General features: G+C 37.1%; 1 protein-coding gene across 3 annotated transcripts in view; it reads left to right on the forward strand.

Annotated features, from left to right (window-relative positions):
• The window catches only part of LOC121738298 (nucleoprotein TPR), a 64,818-nt gene that overhangs the window by 10,520 nt on the left and 30,854 nt on the right, over positions 1-23,444 (forward strand). For 2 of the 3 annotated variants that reach the window (XM_042130267.1, XM_042130269.1), the window contains exons 2-7: positions 774-5,660; positions 5,898-6,091; positions 6,386-6,475; positions 6,611-6,734; positions 11,759-11,982; positions 14,035-14,205. In XM_042130267.1, the coding sequence (XP_041986201.1) occupies positions 774-5,660; positions 5,898-6,091; positions 6,386-6,475; positions 6,611-6,734; positions 11,759-11,982; positions 14,035-14,205 (5,690 nt within the window). The remainder of the gene's footprint in view (positions 1-773; positions 5,661-5,897; positions 6,092-6,385; positions 6,476-6,610; positions 6,735-11,758; positions 11,983-14,034; positions 14,206-23,444) is intronic. The other variant, XM_042130268.1, reaches the window with a different exon arrangement.

Below are 23,444 nucleotides of genomic sequence, written 5' to 3' on the forward strand. Positions count from 1 at the left end.
GGCATTTTCAATAATTGTCAAACAGTAGTGACGTCATACAGACTATAGATCCGTTTTGGTGCCAAAATTTAAATAGACAATTTTAAACCGCATTATTTGCAGTAAATTCCATTGTTTTAATTTTTTTATATGCTTGTGGTCTATTCTACATGGAGTTCTTTAAAATAAACACAAAAATAAAAATATCGTATCTTCCCTATTGGTATGCTTATAGCCAAAGATATTTTATGACAAGTTCATACATACTATAATGCGAAAAGACTTTTTCCCCAACCTATTAATATATTAACAATGTATATTAAAAAAAAAAAAAACAAATAATTATTTATTTCAGATGACAAATTTGCAACAACAGAAGCCAGTATTATTGAGTTTAACATAAAGTAAATATACCTAGCGGAATAGAGAAACAAAGACCTGAGCATGAGAGATGTCACTATCAGTAACAAAGAGAATATAATCACTATGATCAGTAACACTGCGTGGTAAAAAGAGACTTGTGATACATGACAGCAGCACTCTTTTTTTGACGTCCAGTCGGCTCGTGCCGCACGTTAATCTCATAGAAATCATGTTCAATCATGCTTGTGTTTGTGTATATGTACACATATTTTTACACACAGATGTAAACAAATTTCGGCTTCGTTTGACAGCTCGAGATTGTTGCTCTATTCCGCTAGGTATATTAACTTTATGGAGTTTAAATATTATAATAATATATTAACAATATAATATTTTAAAAAACAAATAATTATTTATTTTATTTATTTTAGATGACAAATTTGCAACAACAAAAGCCAGTATTATTGAGTTTAAAACTAAATATGAAGAAACAGCAAAAAAATTACTGGTTGCAGAAGATACTATCTCTAACTTTGAAAAACAGGTTGGAACACTCAATACTGAATTGGAAAGGGCTCGTGATAAAATAAGTAGACTAGAAAATGAAATTATTACACTCAAGAGTGCCAGGGATGCCGCAGTTGACGAAAGAAATGACTTAACTCGCATTTTAGAAAGAAGAGACAAAGAAATTGAAAGATTAACATCAAATGAAACATCTCTATCCCAGCAGCTTCGAGCTGCTATTGACGCTAAATGTGAAGCGCTCGCATTAAATGACGAAATACAAAGTAAAGAACTATCTCTACAGTACCGAGAAAAGCGATTGGACCAAGAAAGAGTTCTTCTAAATTCCCAAATAGCAGGCTTGACTGAAGAAGTAAACAGACTAACCACAGAACTCCAAACCATGAGACTGAATAATACAAGTAGGTTGGTAGGTTTGGAAACACAGTTGGCTGAAAAAATTGAAGAACTAAATGCTGCTAATGATACAATTGCACAATTAAATGAGACCAAGAAAAATCTTAACAATAGAGCTGAAAATTTAACACAACGATTATTGGAGCAAAGAGAAGTGGAAAATAAAATGTCTGAAAACTATAAAAAGGAATTAGATGCTAAAACAAAACTTGCAGATTTATTTAAAACTATGCATGACGACGCTGAGGCTAAAACAACAGAGTTGTCAGAAGGGATTACAGAGTTACAGAAACTTCTCAATGAAGCTACAGAGAAGTATGGAGAATTGGAAACTAAATATAAGCAAGCTGAACAAGATCAAGAAGAACTATTGGAAAAGAAGAATGAGATAATTTCCTCCTTGAAGAATGAGTTAGAACATGCCAATGATTTACTAAAAGCAGCTACACAGCAAAACTTAGATATGGCACTAGGTGACTTGGCACCATCTGCTGCTACAGCTAGTAAACTCCTTAAATCTGGCATGTCTCTTACCCAGATTTACTCCCAATTGGTCAAAGTAACTGATGAGCTTAGTCAAGAAAAAGAGGAGAACAGAAGGTTGAACATAACAATCAATAAAATTGTACAGGAGCTAGAAGAAAAGGTCCCATTATTACAAAAACAAAAGGCTGAGTATGTTGAAGCAATGGAGAGTAATGCTGCTCTAACTCAACAAATTGATTCTTTGGTTATAGAATGTAACAGGCTCAGGGATGATTACAATGAATCTTCTAAGATTGCTAATCACTTTACTAGAGAAAACTCACGACTTAAAGGCGAACTTGCGGATTTAGGGAGACAAGTCTGCTTTTTATTAAAAGAGATTGAACACAATCGAGGTGCACTTGTTAATGGTGACCACGATGCATCTAATGCAAATACATCATCATCTGACACAAGTTCTTCAAGAATTATATCAAAAACATTAGTAACCTTCAGTGACATTCAAGAATTGCAGTCTAACAATCAAAAACTTCTAAGAATGATTCGTGAATTAACAGATAAACAAGAAGAATTAGAACGACACAAAGAGCAGTTTGAAAGTGGAGAAATGGAATCTAAAATAGACGGATTAAAACAAAGAGTAACAGAACTCACTGAAGCTCAAGAAAGACAGACTAAGATGGTAAATGGACTGATTAGACAACGTGACATGTTTAAAAAATTATACCACGATTTAATGAAAGGAAAACGCCATGAAATGTCTTCTGTTTTGGATCCATCTGAATTAGATAAAAATGAATCAATGCAAATGGATGTTACCCCTGAAAGAACTTTTAAACAAACAAATGTTGAGCCATCTGCTTTCGAAATAAAGTTCAAGGAAACAGAAAAGCAACTTGAACTTTTAAGAGAAGAATATAAAACATATAAGGAGGAAAAAGTAACGAATGAACGAATGTTATTTGATCAAATAGATAATATGAGACAAGAAATTAGTAAATTAACAGCTGCTAATAGCAAATGTGCTTCCACATCAGAGTATAATAATGAAAGACTAAAGATATTGCAAACCAATATTAACACATATAAAAAGCAAATTTCATCTTTAGAAGACAAAAACAAAGCATACAGCTCAACAATTGCTAAACACGAAGTATCTTTGCAACATCTCCGAGATGAAATACTTAACTCTCAGGGTAAACTAGCCGCTGCTGAGATCCAAGTTGAAAATTTGAAACTGGAAAATAAATTACTTAAAGATACTGAGTTACGTTTGCAAACAGAAAAGGAAATTGTTCATCGTGAGCGCCAAGGACAATCCATTCTCTTGCAAAACTTAGAATTAATAAAAGCTAGTTTGGAGCGTGTTGAAGTAGAAAATAAAGCTAAAATAGAATCTAGATTAGATGAAGCAACTCGTGAATGTTCCGCTTTAAGAAGAAGGCTCCAAGAGGAACAAGATCGATTCCGAGAATTAGCGTCACATCTAGAGAGACAAACAGACATTGCAAAATCTCGTATGCAAGAAGAAAAAGATGCTGCTGATTTAATGAGAAAAGAAATTCAACAACTTAGAGATGATCTTGTTGAGAAAGGTAAAAATAATGAAGAACTAACAAAGAAACTCAAGATGTCGCTTGCTCCATGTTCTGATCAATCACTGGATGCTATTAAAAAAATTAAAGAACTTGAAATTAAGCTGACTGAGAAAACTGATGAAATAAAAGCACTTCTTGAACAGCTGGCTACTGCAAAAGAGCATATTAAGCAGTACTGTGATATATCTGAAGGTGCTGAAAAGGAGCTTAAAATCTTACATAAGGAGTATGAAGATTATAAATCTGAAACAGAGGTCAAATTATCTGACAATGCTCAAAGATTAAAACAACTTGAAGACAAATGCTCCGAATTGGAAGCTGAAATATCTCTACAGTCTAATGGTGACTCATCTAATACAAGCAGTGCCGTTAACAATGAGCTCCTTAGAGTAAAAGAAGAATTAAAGAATGCGTTGGCAAACTTTGATAAATGCCGAGAAGAACTAGACAGCGCACGCTCTGAAGTAGCGAATCTCTCTGAAGCTGTCCAAAAGGCAGAAGAAAAATACACTCACGAAATGATACTACATTCAACAGATATACAGACATTATCACAAGTCAAAGAGGATTTATTGCGCGCTCAGAACCAACTTAATGAAATGGTTGCTATGAAAAACAGCACTTTAGAAAAATTGGAAACTGAAAAATTGGCATGGATTGATAGAGAGAAGATATTATTAAAAGAAAATGAGCAACTTGCAGAAAGACTGAAAGATCTGAACTCACAAAACTCTTTATTACATGACCAAATACAAGCATTAGGTACGCAGTTATCAGTTAGTCATGCCTCTAGATCACAATCAGAAAGTATGATTGTTAATGACTCTGCAAATGATTCTAGTATTAATGTTTCTGTGAGTGAAGACGATGGAAAATCTTCCGAACAATTATTCCAAATAGTTAAATTCCTTAGAAAAGAAAAAGACATTGCAATGGCGAAGTTTGATATTTTGCAAGCTGAAACAATGCGACTTCGATCTCAGCTAGAAATCACAGAAAAACAACTTGACGATTGCAAATTAACATTGGCCTCTGAGAGAGAGAAGTCTGAAGTAAATATGGTAACAGTGAACAGACAGTCAGATATTTTAAGGAAAGTAGAAACTTTAAATGCTTTGACAGATAGCAATAGGATTTTACGAGAAGAGAGAGATACTCTGACTACACGCGTTGAAGAATTAACAAACCTTGTGAGATCTTTAGAAGAACAACTTACTCCACTGCAAGAAAAAATAAGCGACATTTCATCGCAAAATGAAACTTTACAGTCTGAGAACACCTCGTTAAAAGCTGATTGCGCTAGGTGGAGGACAAGGGTTAATGCATTGGTCGAACGAGCTAATAAGACTAGCCCAGAGGATTGGAAGCGCCTACAAAACGAGCGCGAAACATTGGCAAAAATGCTTACAAACGAAAAAGAATCTGTCAAAAAGGTTCACGACGAGCTAAGCTTAATTAAGATAGAGAAAAGTAAGATAGAAGAACAGTACACCTTGCTATCGAGACAACAGAACAGTTTAATAGAAGAAAACAAGAAATTAAACGAAGAACTTCACACACTTAAGGATGACATGGCACGGTTAACAGAAGAGTTAACAAGAATTAAATCTGAACACAATTCCTTGACAGAGCTACATAACAAACTAACTGAGGAACTTTCTAGTAAGGATGCTTCTTTGGCTGATATAAGAAATAAAGAGTTACAAATCCGTAAAATTGCTAAGAAGTACAAGGGCCAATATGAAGAACTTGTTAAAACAGTAGAAGAAGAGAAAAAAAAGACCGAAGGCGATGCAGCTGCTGGCGCGGCTTTGGCTGAAAGCTCAAAGAAAATCGAAGAGGAACTTAACGAAATCAAAGCACAGCTAGAAGCAGAAAAAAGTAATAATGATAAACTGAAACAAGAACTTGAGACGCTACGAACTGCTAACACTGATAAAGAGGAAAAAGCAAAACAAGTACTCAAACAGGCTAAGAGTAAAATAGTTCAGCTGACGGAACTGAAGAATAATCTAAGCAGAGAATTAGATGAGTCGCGTAGCAAAATTGATTCGATAGAGCAGGCAACTCGAGGAGAGCAAGATGTTAGGCTAGCGCTCATAAAGTCGCAGTATGAAGGACGCTTATCGAGGTTAGAAAAGGAACGAGGAGAAGTACAAGCCGAAAAGAGCAGGGAAGTTGAGGCGCTTCTGCAAAAAGTGAATATGTTGCAAAGACAATTGGCTAATCAGTCCTCGGGTTCCAAACAGCAAACAACTACAGAAAAGACTACAACCGACCCCCCTACTGCTAACATCAAACCAATGGCTGGTAAGCTGTTAATTTCATAATATAAGACTTATATCAACAACATTCTGGCAATAAAGACATTTGATTTAATTTTAATGTTGTATCATGTTAAATTTTGAAGAATATATAAAAATATTTATATATTCGAATATGTAAGACTACAGCTGCAGATGTTTGCTTGTCACTAACTAGTGTTAGTCAAGGTGATCTTTTTGCACCAAGCTATCTCCAAGCTGTACACCTCATGAATTTATTCAGGCGTAGCGCAGCAGAGCGTATCGGCCAGCCGGCGCGGAGGGGAAACGCCACTGGCCTCAATCAGGCCGATGGCGCAGGTTGGCCCGACCGCACCACACGACGCACACAGCACCGAGTACATGCCGGCGTCTTCTTCGAGACCGCTGCCACGCGCTATATCCGCCGCCTCCGCAGCACCGCCAGAGTCTACACAGGTATATGATTTATTTAACGAGAGGATTCACTACCAAACGTCAAACTTAGCTAACCTTGTTTGTTACAATTTGAGCCACCGGACCTGCGCCAGTGAAAATGCTGAGAGTATTAAGAACTACTTTGTTCGAATTAAATAAATTCTCGATTGTGGCGGTAACTCGTTAACTTTTCTCTTGGCTAACACGTTTTCTCTTTTTGTATCACATAATGTGTATGGAATTGACATGACATGAGTCGAATGTCGAGTTCATATTATTGTAGGCTTTAAAATGTCAATTAATTGCTTATTATAGGATATGGACACAAGTGAAGCTGGAATGGGAAGCTCGGGCACTAGCGACAGCACTGCACAATCCTCATCCCATTCTCAACCACCACAGCAGGTAATTACTTATTATTTGTTTCGTTAGATTTTTTTCTTTCTTCAACACCTGTTATCATTTCTAGGTTTACCTCATGGGATGAAAATCAGAAAATTCCAACAATGGTTAGATTTAATTTTTAAACTGTCTCCTCAGGCCGTAGCGCTGGTGATGCCACGTATCGAGCAGCCGAGCGGTGCGAGCGCCGCGCCCGCTGCGAGCTCCGCGCAGCCGCAGCCCGCGCCCGCCGCACAGCCGCCCGCGCCGCCTTCCACGCCCGGTAAATAAATTCAATTTGGATAGAATAAATAACATAAATTAATATACAGTTACTTTTCTAACTAATATTACAAAAAAATTGTCACGGGAGATTCAGTTATGAGGATGTAAAATTTTGAATTTACTAAAATTACAGGTTTGAGACATTTATTTTATTAACCCCCGACCAAAAAGAAGGATGTTATAAGTTCGACGTGTCTGTCCGTGGCATCGACCATTGCATCGTAGCATCCAAACGGGTGGACCGATTTTGATCTAGTTTTTTTTTGTTTGAAAGCTGACATGACTGAGAGTGTTCTTAGCTATAGTTCATCATCATCAGCCTGCTCGTTGCTGGAAAATCACGGTTTATCTGGTCCGTGATAAGCCGCGATTAGCAACTTGCAGTCTTTTGATGAGTTTTATATTTTGCTCTGGTTCGTGACACTTATGAATATACACACATAAATGGAAAGTTGACCTGGTGCTGCAGCATCACCTGGTAATCATTAGGATACCTAACTCCCCACCAACTTTGAGCAAAAGTTTCGTTTCGTTTCAAAAGGGCTCATTTTAATTGCGACAACCAGTAAGACGTAGATAAATAGTATATATTTAGCATGCAAATATATACTATTTATCTACGTCTTACTAGCTGCTGCAGCATCACCTGCATTCTATAGGAGCTGAGCTCCGTATGAACTCAAAGTGAAGGTTTCATGTTTGGGCTCATATAGACGCATAGCTGGGCATTAACTGTTAATCCGTTAATCGTTAATTAACGAAGTTAACATTTTGATTAAGGGATTAACTTTTAAGTTAAATTTATAAAATCTTAACGGACATGTTAACTTCCGCTAATATGTAGAAGTCCGTTAATCGTTAATCCAATGCGTACTATTAACCGCACAGCACCGCGACGTGGCGCGAAAAACAGGTTTAAGACGTACAGTCTGTCAAGAAAGAATAGACGCAGTACATAATTTTCTGAACGTAATTACGCTCTAAGTGTTGGTCTCTATAATTCATAAATTATAATTTTATTTTATTTGTGGTTGCGGAATGGAGGATGGACTCACGAGTCACGGCGCCCCTCTTGCCTTTCCACGGCGCACCAGCGCGCCACGGCACACACTTTGGGAATCCCTGTTCTAACCTGTAAACTTCCGGAACCTAAACCAACAGGTTTTATAAGTTCACTTCCTTCTCCAAAACTTAACCGATTTAAGTAATTTTTTCATTAAGAATTAAAGCAAGGCTTGAGCTGTGTTCCTATGTTTTATTTTTTTTGTATATTTTAGCCAGTTTTGTTTTCTGGGTGTCTGAACACAGAGGAAAATCTGGCAATTTTTTTGGGTTTTTGGACGTTCTTATCTTTTTTAATAATAAAATTATGAAAAATAGATAGATATTCAGGCCATAGATATTCAGGAAAAAAATCATAACTCTACCGGCATTATCCAGGGAGGAAACAGGGGACAACGTTTGTATGGAAAAACGGCGGTGTGGACTCCTCTTAACAAAGCTAACTTTTTTTGTTGCGGATTAACGATTAACGAAGTTATAGTCCGTCAAGAAAGTTAAGAAATTAAAAAGTGGCAACATCGTAGTTTCATCCTTTTTTTCTTAGATTGATTTGAAAGGGATGACTACGATGTTGCCACTTTTTAATTTCTTCAGTTTCTTGACAGACTATAACTATTTGATTAATGGTGCCCAGCTATGTATAGACGGCCTCATCCAAGAGTACATTTATTGATGGTACTCATTGGGATGTGAATTGTGATCCTGTTGATAGGAATTGTTCTGCACAAGCTTAAAAAGCATAAAATAAAATTAAGAAATAAAAAAAAACCCGCCATACAACTTTAAAAAGTAATGAACGTTGACGACCTCCGTGGCTCAATTGGTTGAGCGTGTGGCAGCTCAAGCCGGAGGTCGCGGGTTCGAATCCCGCCGGCGGAACAAAAAGTTTTCAATGTTCCCGGGTCTGGATGTATATTAAATATGTGTATGATATAATAAAAATCTTAAATATACGTATTGTATAAAAGTATTAAATATATTTCCGTTGTCTGGTACCTGTAACACAAGTCCCTCAGGTACTTAGCACGGGGCCAGACTGACGTGGTGTGAAGCGTCCATAGATATTATTATTATTATTAGTTTAAGGGTCAGTTCAGACCGACCCAAATCGAAAGTATCAACGGCTATTAAAATAAAATCAACAAGTTTTCTTTACAAGTGTTTTGGTTTAAATGTTCACATCAATATGTCATTGATTTCTATAAATAATATTCTTATAGTTCTAGTGTTCAAAGTTTTAATTTGGAGACTTTTGCATCTTTTATTGTTCATTGGAGGGTGGTCTGACATCTCACGCGGACCAGCCGGATTGAGACCTTTTCTATTAGTATATTAAAAAACATAGTTGGTCGCTATTGTTTGCTTCTGGAGGCGACGTTTGTGCTTGCGCGGTTCATGTATTGAAAGGCGTTAGTTTTATTTATTTTTGTAGCTGTATTGCTGCTGCCAGCTTGGTCTAGGTTTTTTGATAGTGTTTTTGATGGGGACCGTTTTCTTTTGTCATTGCCAGTTTTCTCGTTTATCCGTTGCTTTATTATGAGTTTATCATATTTAACTATAGCTACATTTCGTTTCTCGTTTTCTTCTTTCTGTCTGCTTTTCAGTTCTTGTTTTCAAAACTTCAGGTGGGTAATCCTCAGTGGCGTAAGTAGGTGTTATAAACGTGTTATTTTGTAGAATATCGTATTTTCTCCATTTCAGGGTAAGTCTTATTAGGATAGGTCTGGTTTTGTTGATGTTCTTATTGTCCAGTCCATGGACTTTGCTGATTTCCCATTTGTCGAAGCTGGTGATGTCTGCTTGTTCTGCCATTGTATTTAAGACTTCTAAGACAAGTCCAACAAGTCTGTTCTTTTTTGTTCTTTCTCTTCGATCCTGTGAAGTATAATATTATTCTTCCTTTTGCTTTTCTCTAGGTGTCGAACTTTCTATTTTAACATGTTCACTTCTTCCTGGAGTTTCTTTTTTTCTTCTAAGAAAGGTTTCAATTTCTCATCAATCGTAAATGCCATAGATTTGGCAAAATTTTTCAGCGACTATTATGGTGATACAAAATGCAAAAGTCGCTGTTGTCGTAGTTTACTTGGCGGTCCCCCGACACACCGTGACAACAATTATGGACTAAAATATTTCTTTACACTTAGGAATTATTTAAACTTATGGCCTGTATTCACTTTCATTAGTAAAAGTGCAAGTGACTAGTAATTGAGGCAGTGGAGTGTAGGTATGTAGTGCAAGTAGTGTCCAATTCTTATTTAGTGATAATTTAGTGGCTCTATTTAGTAAATTCAGTAGTAGCTGTCAACCAGCGATTGTTTTTTTGTCAACCAGCAAGTACGGCCGAACATCGAGAAGCGAGCCTGCAATTGCAAGAAGTACTCAAAGAAATATTAAATGCGGTGCTGTCTGAAACGGGAACTCTTTTGGAAGCTTTTGCACTTTTAATATAATATAATAATAATATCATATCTATGGACGCTTCACACCACGTCAGTCTGGCCCCGTGCTAAGTACCTGAAGGACTTTTGTTACGGGTACCAGACAACGGAAATATAATATTTAATACTTTTATACTAGACTAGATGACGCCAGCAACTCCGTTGCGCCAAAAATAGTTTATCGCGCGTGTACCGTACATTTTCCCGGGATAAAAAGTATCCAATGTCCTTTCCTGGGGCTCAAAGTATATCCATACTAAATTTGAGGAAAATTGGTTTAACGGTTTGGGCGTGAAGTGGTAATATAGTATATATAAGTACATACAGATAGAATATACATAGACAGACAGACACACTTTCGCATTTATAATATTAGTATGGATAGGTATACAATATACATATTATATTGTTTAAGATTTTTATTATACTATATTATACACTTAATATATTTCATACACATCCAGTCTCCAGCCAGACCCGGGAACATTGAAAACTTTTTGTTCCGTCGGCGGAATTCAAACCCGCGGCTTGAGCTGCCACACCTTTGTATTAGCTTCATGCACTCAACTAATTGAGCCACAGAGGTCGTCTCTTTATTTTGATAAATTAAAAAAATTCTTTAAATTGAAAGAAAAAATAAATTAGGTATAGTGATAATTATAAGTAATTAGCCCCCACTATTTCCATTGTCCCCAGAATGAATTCAAAATTGATCAAAAAATTCAAAAATGATTCATCTTATTTACTGGACCAAGAGCCTGTGACGGCCAGGCCTTCCTCAGTTTCGGAAAGCTGTATTTCAACATTCTGAAAACATTTGCTTCAAATTTATTTAGAAATAAAACAATGTTTATTTATTATTATTTTTTGTTTATCTGAAGGTCTACCTGATCTTTGAGAAAAAATAAAGCTCAATTTCATAGCTGGCAGGCACGCTGCGAGTGAAGGGAGGAAGGGCGCGCGGGACGTGGGTACTCGCACTTGCACTCGCAAAAAATAGAACACGCTTTTAATCACGTTACTACGCAGCCGACTAGTCACTTGCACTGATCAGTTGCTGTCCACACTTACTTTCTCCTAATCACTAATGACCCGCACAGGTTATCCGCACTTAATCACTAATCAAAGTGAATACAGTTCTAATCACGTTACTACGCAGCCGGCTAATCACTTGCACTAGTCAGTCGCTGTCCACACTTACTTTTTCCTAATAACTAATTACCTGCCCTAATAACTTGCACTTACTACTAATGAAAGTGAATACGGGCCTAAGTCAGTAAATATTATTTCATTACTTTTTAAAGTTGTTTGGCGACTTTTTTTTTTATTTATAATTTAATTTTATTAACTTTTTAAACTCACGGCTACATGCAGAGTAAACAGAAGGATACACAGATCAGGGCAATTTAAAGTTTTCAATATTAACTTAGCGTATCGAGAAACATGAAATCGGTTGTTGATTTTTTAGAAATTCTTTTTTTAAATGAAGAAAAGCAATGACTTTGTGTTATTAATATAACAGGTGCGGGAGCGACGTCGGCGTCACCGTCGGGAAGCCAGTCGGGTGTGAGCACGTCGCACGCGGCGCCGTTAGTCAGCACATCGCAGACACCGCCCGGTGTCAGCACGTCGCACACGACCGGCGTGACCACGACGCACAGTGCGCCCGGTGTGAGCACGTCACACACTGCGGCCGGCGTGAGCACGTCGGCGGCGGCAGCTGGCCCTGGCGTCAGCACGTCGCAGGTATATATTTTTAATACTGGTTACTAAAGTGTAAAGTGATGCTACACTGCTTACACCCTTTAACAAAAGGCGTCCTAAGCGCGTTGCATACTGCGGCCGGCATAAGCACGTCGGCAGTTAGCACGTCGCAGGTACACATTTAGAATTTCAAGTTACGTTAATTTAACGTATTTGGATACAAGGCTGGAGATTGGAACAAGGAGGGCTCAACGTGTTAAGCATAAACAGTGTTTATAACCTAATCAACCTCATATTAGGTAATATGAGCTATTTGACCGAGCTTTGCTCCGTATTCGATAAAACACGAATAAATGACATTTTCTAAAAATGATTCCTAGCTAGATCGATTTATCGCCCCCGAAACCCCCTATGTACTAAATTTCATGAAAATCGTTGGAGCCGATTCCGAGATTCCAATTATATTATATATGTCGCAGCGGACTGGTTTAAATAGCCGTTCAATCAAACAGCTAGCCCTTTGACTGAACAACGCCATTCAGTCACACGTCTAGCTTTTATATTGAATATATTTTAGTCGCTCAAAACGTTCAACACTACAGCTGATCCAAAAGCCGCCGTCTAATAGGCTTGATGACTTTTTTTCTTATTGGTAATTGAAAGACCCTTAAGAAATAGAAACATCGCTGAAATAATGACTCTGATAGCTTAAAAATTCACCAAGATATGACAATTCAAACATCTCATAAAATAGACCTGCCCGAAACGCTCCATACAAAGTGCTACGAAAGACTGACGTCACTCTTTCGTACTTTGTACGCATCGGGAGAGAACTTTGTTCAATAGGTATATTAAATATTGCGTTTATGAAAGTGGTTTCATAACAAAAGTTGCTTTTAATTGTATAAGTTATCGATTGGTATACAAATATTAAGAAATTTAATTGAAAAAAAATATCAACTTGATTATCTAACTTTGAAGGCGCATAACAAAAAAAAAAAAATGCTATCTGTAATTTTGGGAACACTTATTTTTCACCGTGATTTCTTTATTTTATTAACAAAATTCGCTAATCTTTGACCTTGTCATCATCACTATTGAAGTAGTTCAGTGCGCACCGCTGCGGCGCTAGGTGCGTTTTATTTACAATATGGCGTCAACTAGCAGGTGTTTGTGGTTGTTTTTCGGAAAGAAAGCAGTTAATAAAAGTTACAAGTGTTATTAAAGAGACAAAAATTGCGGAGGCACATACGAGTGAATCAAAATTTCAACAAATATTCGAGGAGAAATTACGGGATTATAAAATGGATGGACGCAGCCCCCCCGAAAGGGAGGTTCGGCGGGCACAACCTCCCGTCAAAACAAAAACAAACAAAGAAAGTCCAAAAGTTGGTTAGGTTAGATTAGAACTTAGACCACAACACAGAGGGAGCCGAGCGAGCGTGCTGCGGCAGCAGCCGGCGACCGTCGTCAAAGAAAGTCCAAAAGTAGGTTATTTTAGAACTGTGACTGTGCTGCGGCAGCAGCCGGCGACCGTCACAAAACACGCCTCAGATTTTTTTATTTATTGCATTAAACTTTTGGTCACCCCTTAAACTTAATCCGAGAATAATCTTTCAATAAAATACAAAAAGTTTTCCTATTCTCCCAAATTACATATTAAGCTAATGGTCGCCCTTGTTAATTTGCCATTAAACCAGTTGGCTAAGTGTCGTCTAGCTGTAGTGTTGAACGTTGTAGTCAACAAGTCGGCTAAACGACGTATAGCCGTGTGATTGAATGGCGTTGTTCAGTCAAAGGGCTAGCTGTTTGATTGAACGGCTATTTAAACCAGTCGGCTGCGACATATACAGGGTGTAACAAAAACAAGTGATAATAATTTAGGGTGTGTATGTGTTCCCTGTAGAGAGTTCTCTGTGAAAGTAGCAGCGCTGAAATACCAAAAAATTTTTTCACTTTTGTATGGGGAAACTCCTGACGCGCGAAAAATTTTGGTCTTTCAGCGCTGCTACCGACAATTTGACGGCTCATTTCATAGAATTTACATAGAATATAGTTTTAATCAATTTTATTAAATAAAAAAAATGTCCGTAGGGCGCAGCGGGTCCCGGCGTGAGCACGTCGCAGGGAGCGGCGGGCCCGGGTGTGAGCACCTCAGCTGCGGCACCCGGAGTTAGCACCTCCCATCCGCCGCCGGGCGACGCGCGCCCGCAGAAGCGACGCCTGCAATCCCGACCAGTTACCGCTAAGAGAACAAGGGTACAGGTACACTTCAAATGATTTCTAATTATACCGTGTTTAGACTTTAAAATAAATTATTGATAGAATTTTTTAGGTGCGGCACTTACCAACAATGTATTTATACTTAACCCATCAACTCAATTGAAAATCTATTGTGTCTGTGATTCCCACGATCGAGGTATTAAATTTTTGGCAGTATATATTAGACATGCGCATATTAACAATTGTGCATAATAACAATATAAGCTGTCATCTATACTATAATAAAGGTTATCTTCTTATATATAAAATTCTCGTGTTACAATGTTAGGCCGCGTACTCCTCCGAAACGGCTTTACTGATTTAACCAAATTTTATATGCATATTCAGTGGGTCTGAGAATCGGCTACTGGGTACTTTTGATAAGTGCATTTGTTGAATAAATAATAGTGTTGACCATTGTTTGTGCGACGGGATAGCGATGGACGTTGCCATGGTGACATACTTATTTAGTCACTTCAATAAAATAATACGGGCGAAATACTTTACGCGTAGCGTACCTTGGCGGGGCCCCGTATAAAAATTTGTTTGGGGGCCCTTAGGAAGGGTAAAGATTTCTCAAAAAAGAAAAAATGTTTGCATAAAATTAAAATAAATATTTATTCATCATAATTATTATCTATCTGTCACATTTTTAAAAACAATTCAAATTAAATAATATATTAACACTCCAGTCTCCTTGCCTTTTTTCGGCAAACATTAATATCATTCATAGCTGATGATGACTTTAGTTTTTCTTAAGTTTCTGCCTCTATGGACATTAGACAATAGTGACAGGTCTGACAGGCCCATAGAAGTTCTTAAAATTTGAACGCACGCTTTACTCGGGAAAAAAGAAATTATTGCTTTTTTTATTTTTCTCATTTCTGAAATTGAAAAAAAAATTATGAAGTTTTATTAATTTTTGCTTACGCACCTGGGGGGGCCCGTAGGTCGGGGGCCCCGTATAATTGATACGGTTGATACGGCGGTAGCTACGCCCCTGTTCATCACATATGTTCCTTAAGTGATTCTAAGCATTTTCAGTCCGGGGGGCAAAACGAAACATGTGGCTAGCGGGGGAGGCGGGGTTCAAAGATGGCCGCCACCCGGTCTCTTTAAAAATCTATCCTCGTCCTGGTGGCTACTAGGGTAAGATTGGTATCATTTTCGTATAAACCAAAGACGTAGAATCTGTTTCTGATATTATTTATACTAAGTTTCATAGTAATTTTACAAGAAAAACGTAAAAATGTGAAAATCTCACTTGGAGATTTTTGCTTTAAGAGCTCATTACTCTTATATAGTGCTTAAAACTATCATACAAAAAATACCATAATATACTGCATTTTATGCAGATTCTAAATATATACACTTTTAAATATCACCTTCTACAAAAAGATGCTAAAAAAAATTAAAAACCGCAGCGCGGGAAGCTACACTCGCGCTAGGCGGGTGTAGCTGCTCGCACTGCGGTTGTTTTATTTTTTTTGCAAAACATGCTTACTTTGTGAATAAACACGAATCAATGTTTTTTTTAATAAAATAATTTAATTATCGGGCACAGTTGCCGGCACACACACATAACTCTGTGCATTTTAATTTTCTTTTAATACAGTTGCAACGGTTTTTGCAACCTGTCTTGCACCTGCATCGAGTCAGCTCTAGGCACATATTTGCCACATCTGGTAAATAAGACCAAACAGGAGTCCAAATATTTTCTTCCATCCTCGAGCCCCAGGAAGAAGGACTCGGAAGGTCTTGCTTAGGCACTTAGACTTGTCCCCAGACATGAACTCCTGATATGATATATTACCCGATGTGTGTGTTGGTGTAGAGCGGCTTCCGTTGGAGGAATATTCTCCAACTGTCTGTCCTTCTTTGTGAACAGATACTTTCTGCATTCGTTCACTGTAGTGCAGGGGCTTGAGCTGAAAAATAAAATATTACAGTAATTCTTATATTGAAATAGGTAAGCTGAATCTGTATCAAACTACTTTATACTTACCGGTCGTACATTGTCAAAACAAATTTCTGGATGTAACTATCCGCATCTTCTATTCTTCCATCCAACAATGCCTTAAAACCACAAGTTACTTCAGGGTAGGCAATCCAGGCGTCAAACGCACTCTTTTTACCTCTTGAATTTAAAAAAGATACGGTATCGCATCCTGTCAAGGCATGAAAAATTGGCAGTACTTCGGCTCTTTCTGGTCCTGTAATATGTAAGGGAGATCGCAGACGACAGACTTTTATACAGTCGGCATGGCGCAGCGCGGGCGCGGCCATGCCGACTGTATGGGCGCGGCAGACTCGATCGCACAAAAAGTCTGTCGTCTGCGATCTCCCTAAGTATGCATTAGTTAGTATGAATTAAACTTTCAGAGGGAATTTATCACTTTTTCAGTACTAAGGGCATTTCAAACACGTACCGAGTGCATTGGCAATAGAGTGGCATGGAATATAAGTATGTTTTTTGCCTGTACCTATGTGGATCCACAACTCGTCTAATGCTGGCAACTTTTGCATACACGAGACTGCTACGACTACAACGTTTGTATCTACAGTACGAATCATTACTTTTTTATTTCCTCGATTCATAGCGTCAGCGACATGAAGTAACATTCTAGTGTCGGCCTCTTCATGGTTGCATGGCTCAATCATACTTCTGTCCCGACTAACATTATTTAAAACTGCACTTTTTTGGTGACGTTGAACTCTTTATCTTCAGATAAATCAATTGAGTGACATCGGATCGAAAGCAGATCAAAAAGCTGTTCTTTATTGAACTCCACACGAAGGAAATTTGCCCAATTTTTTGGAACTCTAGTATCAAGATCAACTTTAGTCCGTATTCCAGTTCCTCGTTTTTCGCGTGTGGATTTTTTAAGCTATCAGGCTTGTAGAATGTAGATATCCCAAACTAAGTCCAACCGCGAAACAATGGCTAACTCATGTTTTATATAATTGACAAAAATTGTGTCGGCATATTCGCAAAAGGTCTGTTCTAACCCTGGGTTCAACATATGAACAACGGCCGGTCCATCTAGGATTTTCACGGTTACTCTAGGGGCATTAGTCATGCTTTCACTCGGAATATCGGCTTCTTGATATAGGCATCTCAATAAGTCAGACTTAGTTCCTGATCTCATCATTTCGGCCACAGCTAAAGCTGGTGGAGTAGGCTGATTTTCATGGCTGAAAAATTGGTCTAGGTCACCAGCTCTGTGCTCTGAAGTAGCAATATATAGCTTGCTGAAAAGATGGCAATCATTTTTTAATGTTGCAATTTTGTGTTTATCCTTAGTTTTATTCAATGTTCAGTTCAAGGTTATTCAACTGTAATTGCACCGCTCGCGCCCGCCCGCAACCGCCGCGCCGCGACAGCGAAATATTCTGGCTTCCCGCGCTGCGGTTGTTAATTTTTTTTAGCGTCTTTTTGTAGAAGGAGATATTTAAAAGTGTATATATTTAGAATCTGCATAAAATGCAGTTTATTATAGTATTTTTTGTATGATAGTTTTAAGCACTATATAAGAGTAATGAGCTCTTAAAGCAAAAATCTCCAAGTGAGATTTTCACATTTTTACGTTTTTCTTGTAAAATTACTATGAAACTTAGTATAATTAATATCAGAAACAGATTCTACGTCTTTGGTTTATACGAAAATGATACCAATCTTACCCTAGTAGCCACCAGGACGAGGATAGATTTTTTTAAAGAGCCCGGGTGGCGGCCATCTTTGAACCCCCCCTCTCCCCCGCTAGCCGCATGTTTCGTTTTGCCCCCCGGACTGAAAATGCTTAGAATCACTTAAGGAACATATGTGATGAAGCTCATAGCTTAATACAATTTTTAAAGGTTCTGTATGGGAGCGATGCATAACTTCCTAGACTAAGCTCCAATTTCACCAACGACTGTTAAAGTTAACGCCGGAATTAGTATGACGTTACCTCTTTCGATTTTCATATGAATGAAAGATAAGACATTACATTTTAACAAGCTGTTAACACTAACAGACATTGGTGAAATTGGGGCTAAATCTTTAAAACTACGCAACGGACTTGCGGTTTTCTTCAATAGATGTTATTCAAGAGGAAGGTTATAGTTATAATAACATTCATTAAATAGTGGAGAAATACTGTTATTGTTGGGGTTTTTAATGTGATGTCGTAAATAATTACATTTTTTCCGCTTATATTGAACCCTACGAGATTTATCAAAATAATGTACCAAGTACTGTACACATTGAAAAGGTCTACAGAAAACTCCGCGATGGTATATGTCTATCTCTTATGGATATCCCACAATAATTTTTTTGTCATTTTCTTTTTACGACAAATAATGGCTAATTTTCGAAGTAATTTTAATAAATACAGCACTAATCCTTATCCAATTAAACTAGTGATCGCCCAATGGTGGAAATTCGACCTTAGCACAGAATATATATTAGTAGTACCAACAGATTTCTCACTCGTGCAACCCGTTTAAAAAAATAACAACTCATGCTACGATACTATAAAGTTCAAATTCCGACCGCGCAGTGCTAGGTGCCTACAATTATATTTGCCTATATGTACGTTCTCTTTCTATCGCTTAAGAGGCACCCTTTCTGACGAAATCAAGATTGTCACCTTTTAGAAAATAAAATAATCTTCTTTTAATTATATAGCTACTAATAGCAAACTTTTTTATAGTAATAATCAAATAGTAACCCAACGTATATTTTATAATAGTTTTATATTCGATTATAGTGTAGGAGCTGGTCAGGAATTTTTTACAACTTAAACATAGTAACTTGTGTTTATTTATGTGTAGTATGCGGTTTGTTTGTAACAAATTAATTTATTTGCTATGTTTGTGTATTTTTTTTCATCTTTTTTGTATTTTAAAGTCTTAAATTACTTTATTGAAATATTTCTTTGACTTTTTTCAATTGTTCATATTTATCAGATTAATAACGATTATGTCACAGCGGTTAAATCAGTACGTAGATATATGCGACGAAAAAATCTTGCGCGCGCGTCAACGCTCGTCCCTTGTGATCTGCCCCTTTAAACGGGTACTTACTGTTCGATACCTAAACGCGCGAGTGGGACAGGCCTGACCTTAGTTTCAACGACATTAGGACTACTACCTATATTTTGTAAAAAAAATATTAACTATCATATTTTTTTCAACTCTTGTCTCTGAGACTCAGCTGATCTCAGACTGGCCGTGTAAGCATGCATGTAATGCATGCAGCAAGCGTGTCTAATAGTATCTCAGATTCAATAAAAAAACCATTTTCAATTTCTCACCTTGTTGTCAACAGACTTCAACCATAAATAATAGAGTATAATTCGTCTGTATAGGCTTGTCACTCAAAAATATGTCATTTTTCCTAGTGTGTGTGTTGTAGTGTGTGTAATGTTTTATTTGTTAAAAAATGTATGATAAAAGCATAATCTATATTAATATTATAAAGCGGAAGAGTTTGTTAGTTTGTGTTTGTGTGTTTGTTTGTTTGTTTGTTTGAACGCGCTAATCTCAGGAACTACTGGTCCGATTTGAAAAATTCTTTCAGTGTTAGTCCATTTATCGAGGAAGGCTATAGGCTATATTTTATCACGCTAAGACTAATAGGAGCGAAGAAATAGAGGAAAATGTGGAAAAAACGGGGGAAAATTATTTGAAAGGGCTTATTTGAACGCGCTAATCTCAGGAACTGCTGGTCCGATTTAAAAAAAAATTTCACGCTTAGACCCAGTTTCATCAAGCAATGTTAAATAAATAATGGCTTGTTAAATCAGTTAATGGCCTGTTAGAGCTATCGAGCGTTCCACCATGCCCTAATGTCAAGTTAAATCACCTAACACGGTGTTAAATTTAATTCCTGCTATGGAGGTCCGTTAAATATTTAACAGGCTGTTATATGAGTCAAAATAACAACTTTCAAAGACAATAATATGCAATATCAATAAAAGAATCTGTTTTGACTTTTGAGTCTTTCCGCCATGTTTCCGCTACGTCCTTTTTATTAATTATTTTCATAGTTATGAATAATTATTTATTTTCACTTTGCCTAAAATTCAGCCTTCGGATTTTCCTTGACATTGCAAATATACTAACTTGTATCAAAATTACCAAACCGGAATATGTAAATAAAAGTTTGTATTATGATTCATGTTTTCAGCTTTGACAGATAATAATTATTAACCTGATAAATCAAGAAGAACTATTATAGCGTAACAAATGTAATGTGATCAGTGATATTTTAATTTGGTCGCATTATCTACTATTATCTTATATCTTTAAACGAGCAATTCTTGTATATAAATATATATTATTCAGAATAAATTTTTTCAAATATTCTCTGAACGTCGGGGCTACACATATGCCTACCACCGGTTCGGGAACTAACCCGGCGAGAAGAACCGGCGTAAGAAACTCGCACGGGGTCATCTTTTTCTAAAAAGATGGAAAATTACAAAAAATATATTATAAAATAACAGTGTCATTATGACTAAATAAAATACAACAAGTGTACAATTATTATACATATTATAATGAAACAGCTCTGCAGGGGGCGACCTTATTCCCATGGTGTACTATCATTCATGAAATCAGTAACTTTATAGTACGCTTTGGTACACAAACGTTCTTTAACAACTTTTTTAAATCTATTAATTGAGAGATTTTGAACGATTTCTGGGATCTTATTATAAAGGCGTATACATTGACCTTTAAAAGAATTTTTGACTTTAGTAAGTCTAGTCACCGGAATTTCAAGCTTATGTTTATTACGAGTATTTCTCCCATGGGTACCACATTTTTTCGTGAATTGATATATATTCTTTTTAACATATAATACATTTGATAGGACATATTGAGAAGCAATAGTTAAGATTCCAGTTTCCTTAAATTTTTCTCTAAGTGAAGTATTACGGGCCAACTTGTAGATTGCCCGCACAGCTCGCTTCTGCAGCACAAAAATTGTATTTATATCTGCAGCATTGCCCCACAGCAAAATGCCGTAGGACATAATACTATGAAAGTAACTAAAATACACTAGACGTGCTGTTGTTTCATCTGAAAATTGTCTAATCTTACTTACTGCATATGCTGCTGAACTGAGTCTGTCGGCCAACCAGCAATATGAGGGCCCCACTGAAGCTTGGAGTCTAGTGTAATACCTAAAAATACAGCTGTATCCACTAGCTCCATAACATCACCATTTAAAAGCACATTTGTTTCCGTTTGCCTTACATTGGGCAATTTGAATTTAATACATTTTGTTTTTTTACTATTAAGTAAAAGATTATTAACACTAAACCAATGTACAATCTTTGAGAGAGCATTATTTACTTCGTCATAACACGCATTAAGCCGTTTGATATTGAATGTAAGAGATGTATCATCAGCAAATAATACTATCCCATGTTTATCTTTAATTAAGAATGGCAGGTCATTTATATAAATAAAAAACAGGAAGGGTCCTAATATAGACCCCTGTGGGACCCCCATTTCAATTTTTGCACCAGCAGATTTTTTACCATTTATCTCAACCCTCTGAGTTCTATTTGACAAGTACGATTTTAGGAGGGCGAGTGCTTTGCCTTTTATGCCATAGTGACAGAGTTTCCTGACCAATGTTTTGTGTTGCACGCAATCAAAGGCCTTTGAGAGATCGCAAAAAACTCCTAGAGCATCCTGCGACGTCTCCCAGGCATTAAAAATACTACGCCTGCGTCTGTAGTAGACCGTCCCTTTGTAAATCCAAATTGTTTATTATGTAAAATATTATTTATATTAAAGTGCGTTAGTAATTGATTCAGTATTATCTTTTCATAAATTTTGCTCAATGTCGGTAAAATAGATATAGGTCGGAAATTAGACGGGTCCAACTTACTACCAGATTTAAAAAGAGGTAAAACTTTACTGTGTTTCATTAGATCAGGAAATACAAGGGCTGCTATTTATGTATCCGGAATTAAAAAAAGAAACAAACATATATCATTTAATATGGTTTTATTGCTTTTCAAAATATTCGCCGCGATGATCGACACACTTTTGCATACGCTGGAACCAATTTTCATAGCACTTTTTCCATTCTGATTGAGGTATCTCCAAAACGTGCATTTTGAACGCATCAACAGCCTCTTCGCGGCTCGAAAAACGTTGACCACGTAATTTGTTCTTCGCGTATGGAAATAAAAAGAAATCGTTAGGTGCCAAATCAGGGCTGTACGGCGGATGACCAGTCAATTCGATCTTTTGACCCTCCAAAAACTGAGTTGTTTCAGCTGAGGTGTGATAGCTAGCATTGTCGTGATGTAATATGATTCTGCGTTGTCGGTTGTCCTTTCTTATTTCTTCAAAGACTTCTGGTAAACAAATGGTCGTATACCATTCAGAATTAACCGTTTTACGATTCTCTAATGGCACTGTAGCCACATGTCCATTAATTCCAAAAAAACAGGCGACCATTTGCTTCAAAGTACTTTTTGCACGAGTAACTTTTGTTGGTTTCGGCTCATCTTGGAACACCCACACCGTTGACTGTTGTTTAGTTTCGGGGTCATATGCATAGATCCAAGATTCATCACCTGTGTAGATATTATAAACGGCTTTTGACGTACCACGGTTGTATTTTTTATCATTTTTTTGCACCAATCGACACGAGCCTGTTTTTGATCGATTGTCAAGTTGTGCGGAATCCAACGCGAACATATTTTTTTTACAGCCAAATGTTCGTGTAATATCTTATGTATGCTCGTCATACTTATGCCTAAGGACGCCTCTATCTCGCGATATGTAACATGACGATCACGCATTATTAGTTCCCGCACAGCATCTATATTTTGTGGGACAACAGCTGTTTTTGGGCGACCTTCTTTATTTTCATCCGTGAGCATAGACCGCCCACGATTAAACTCACTGTACCAGTGATAAACAGTGGTTTTTGATGGTGCTTCATCTCCAAAAGTTGCGGTGAGTTGAATAAAGCACTGTTGTTGATTTAGCCCACGCCGAAAATCGTAGTAAATCATTGCACGAAAATGTTCACGCGTTAAATCCATGGCAAATGAAGACACGCAATTTTCAAAATGACGCCACAATGGAAAAATAATTGACAGTCACATGAAACAAAATGTATTCTTCAACCAAAGAGTTCTATTTTCAAATGTTGTAATTACTTTTTAAATATTGTTCTTGTAAGTGGCCAGTTCCGGATACATAAATAGCAGCCCTCGTACGCCACT

This window comes from Aricia agestis, chromosome Z, assembly GCF_905147365.1.
Source record: "Aricia agestis chromosome Z, ilAriAges1.1, whole genome shotgun sequence".
In the NCBI taxonomy this organism is placed as follows: Eukaryota; Metazoa; Arthropoda; class Insecta; order Lepidoptera; family Lycaenidae; genus Aricia; species Aricia agestis.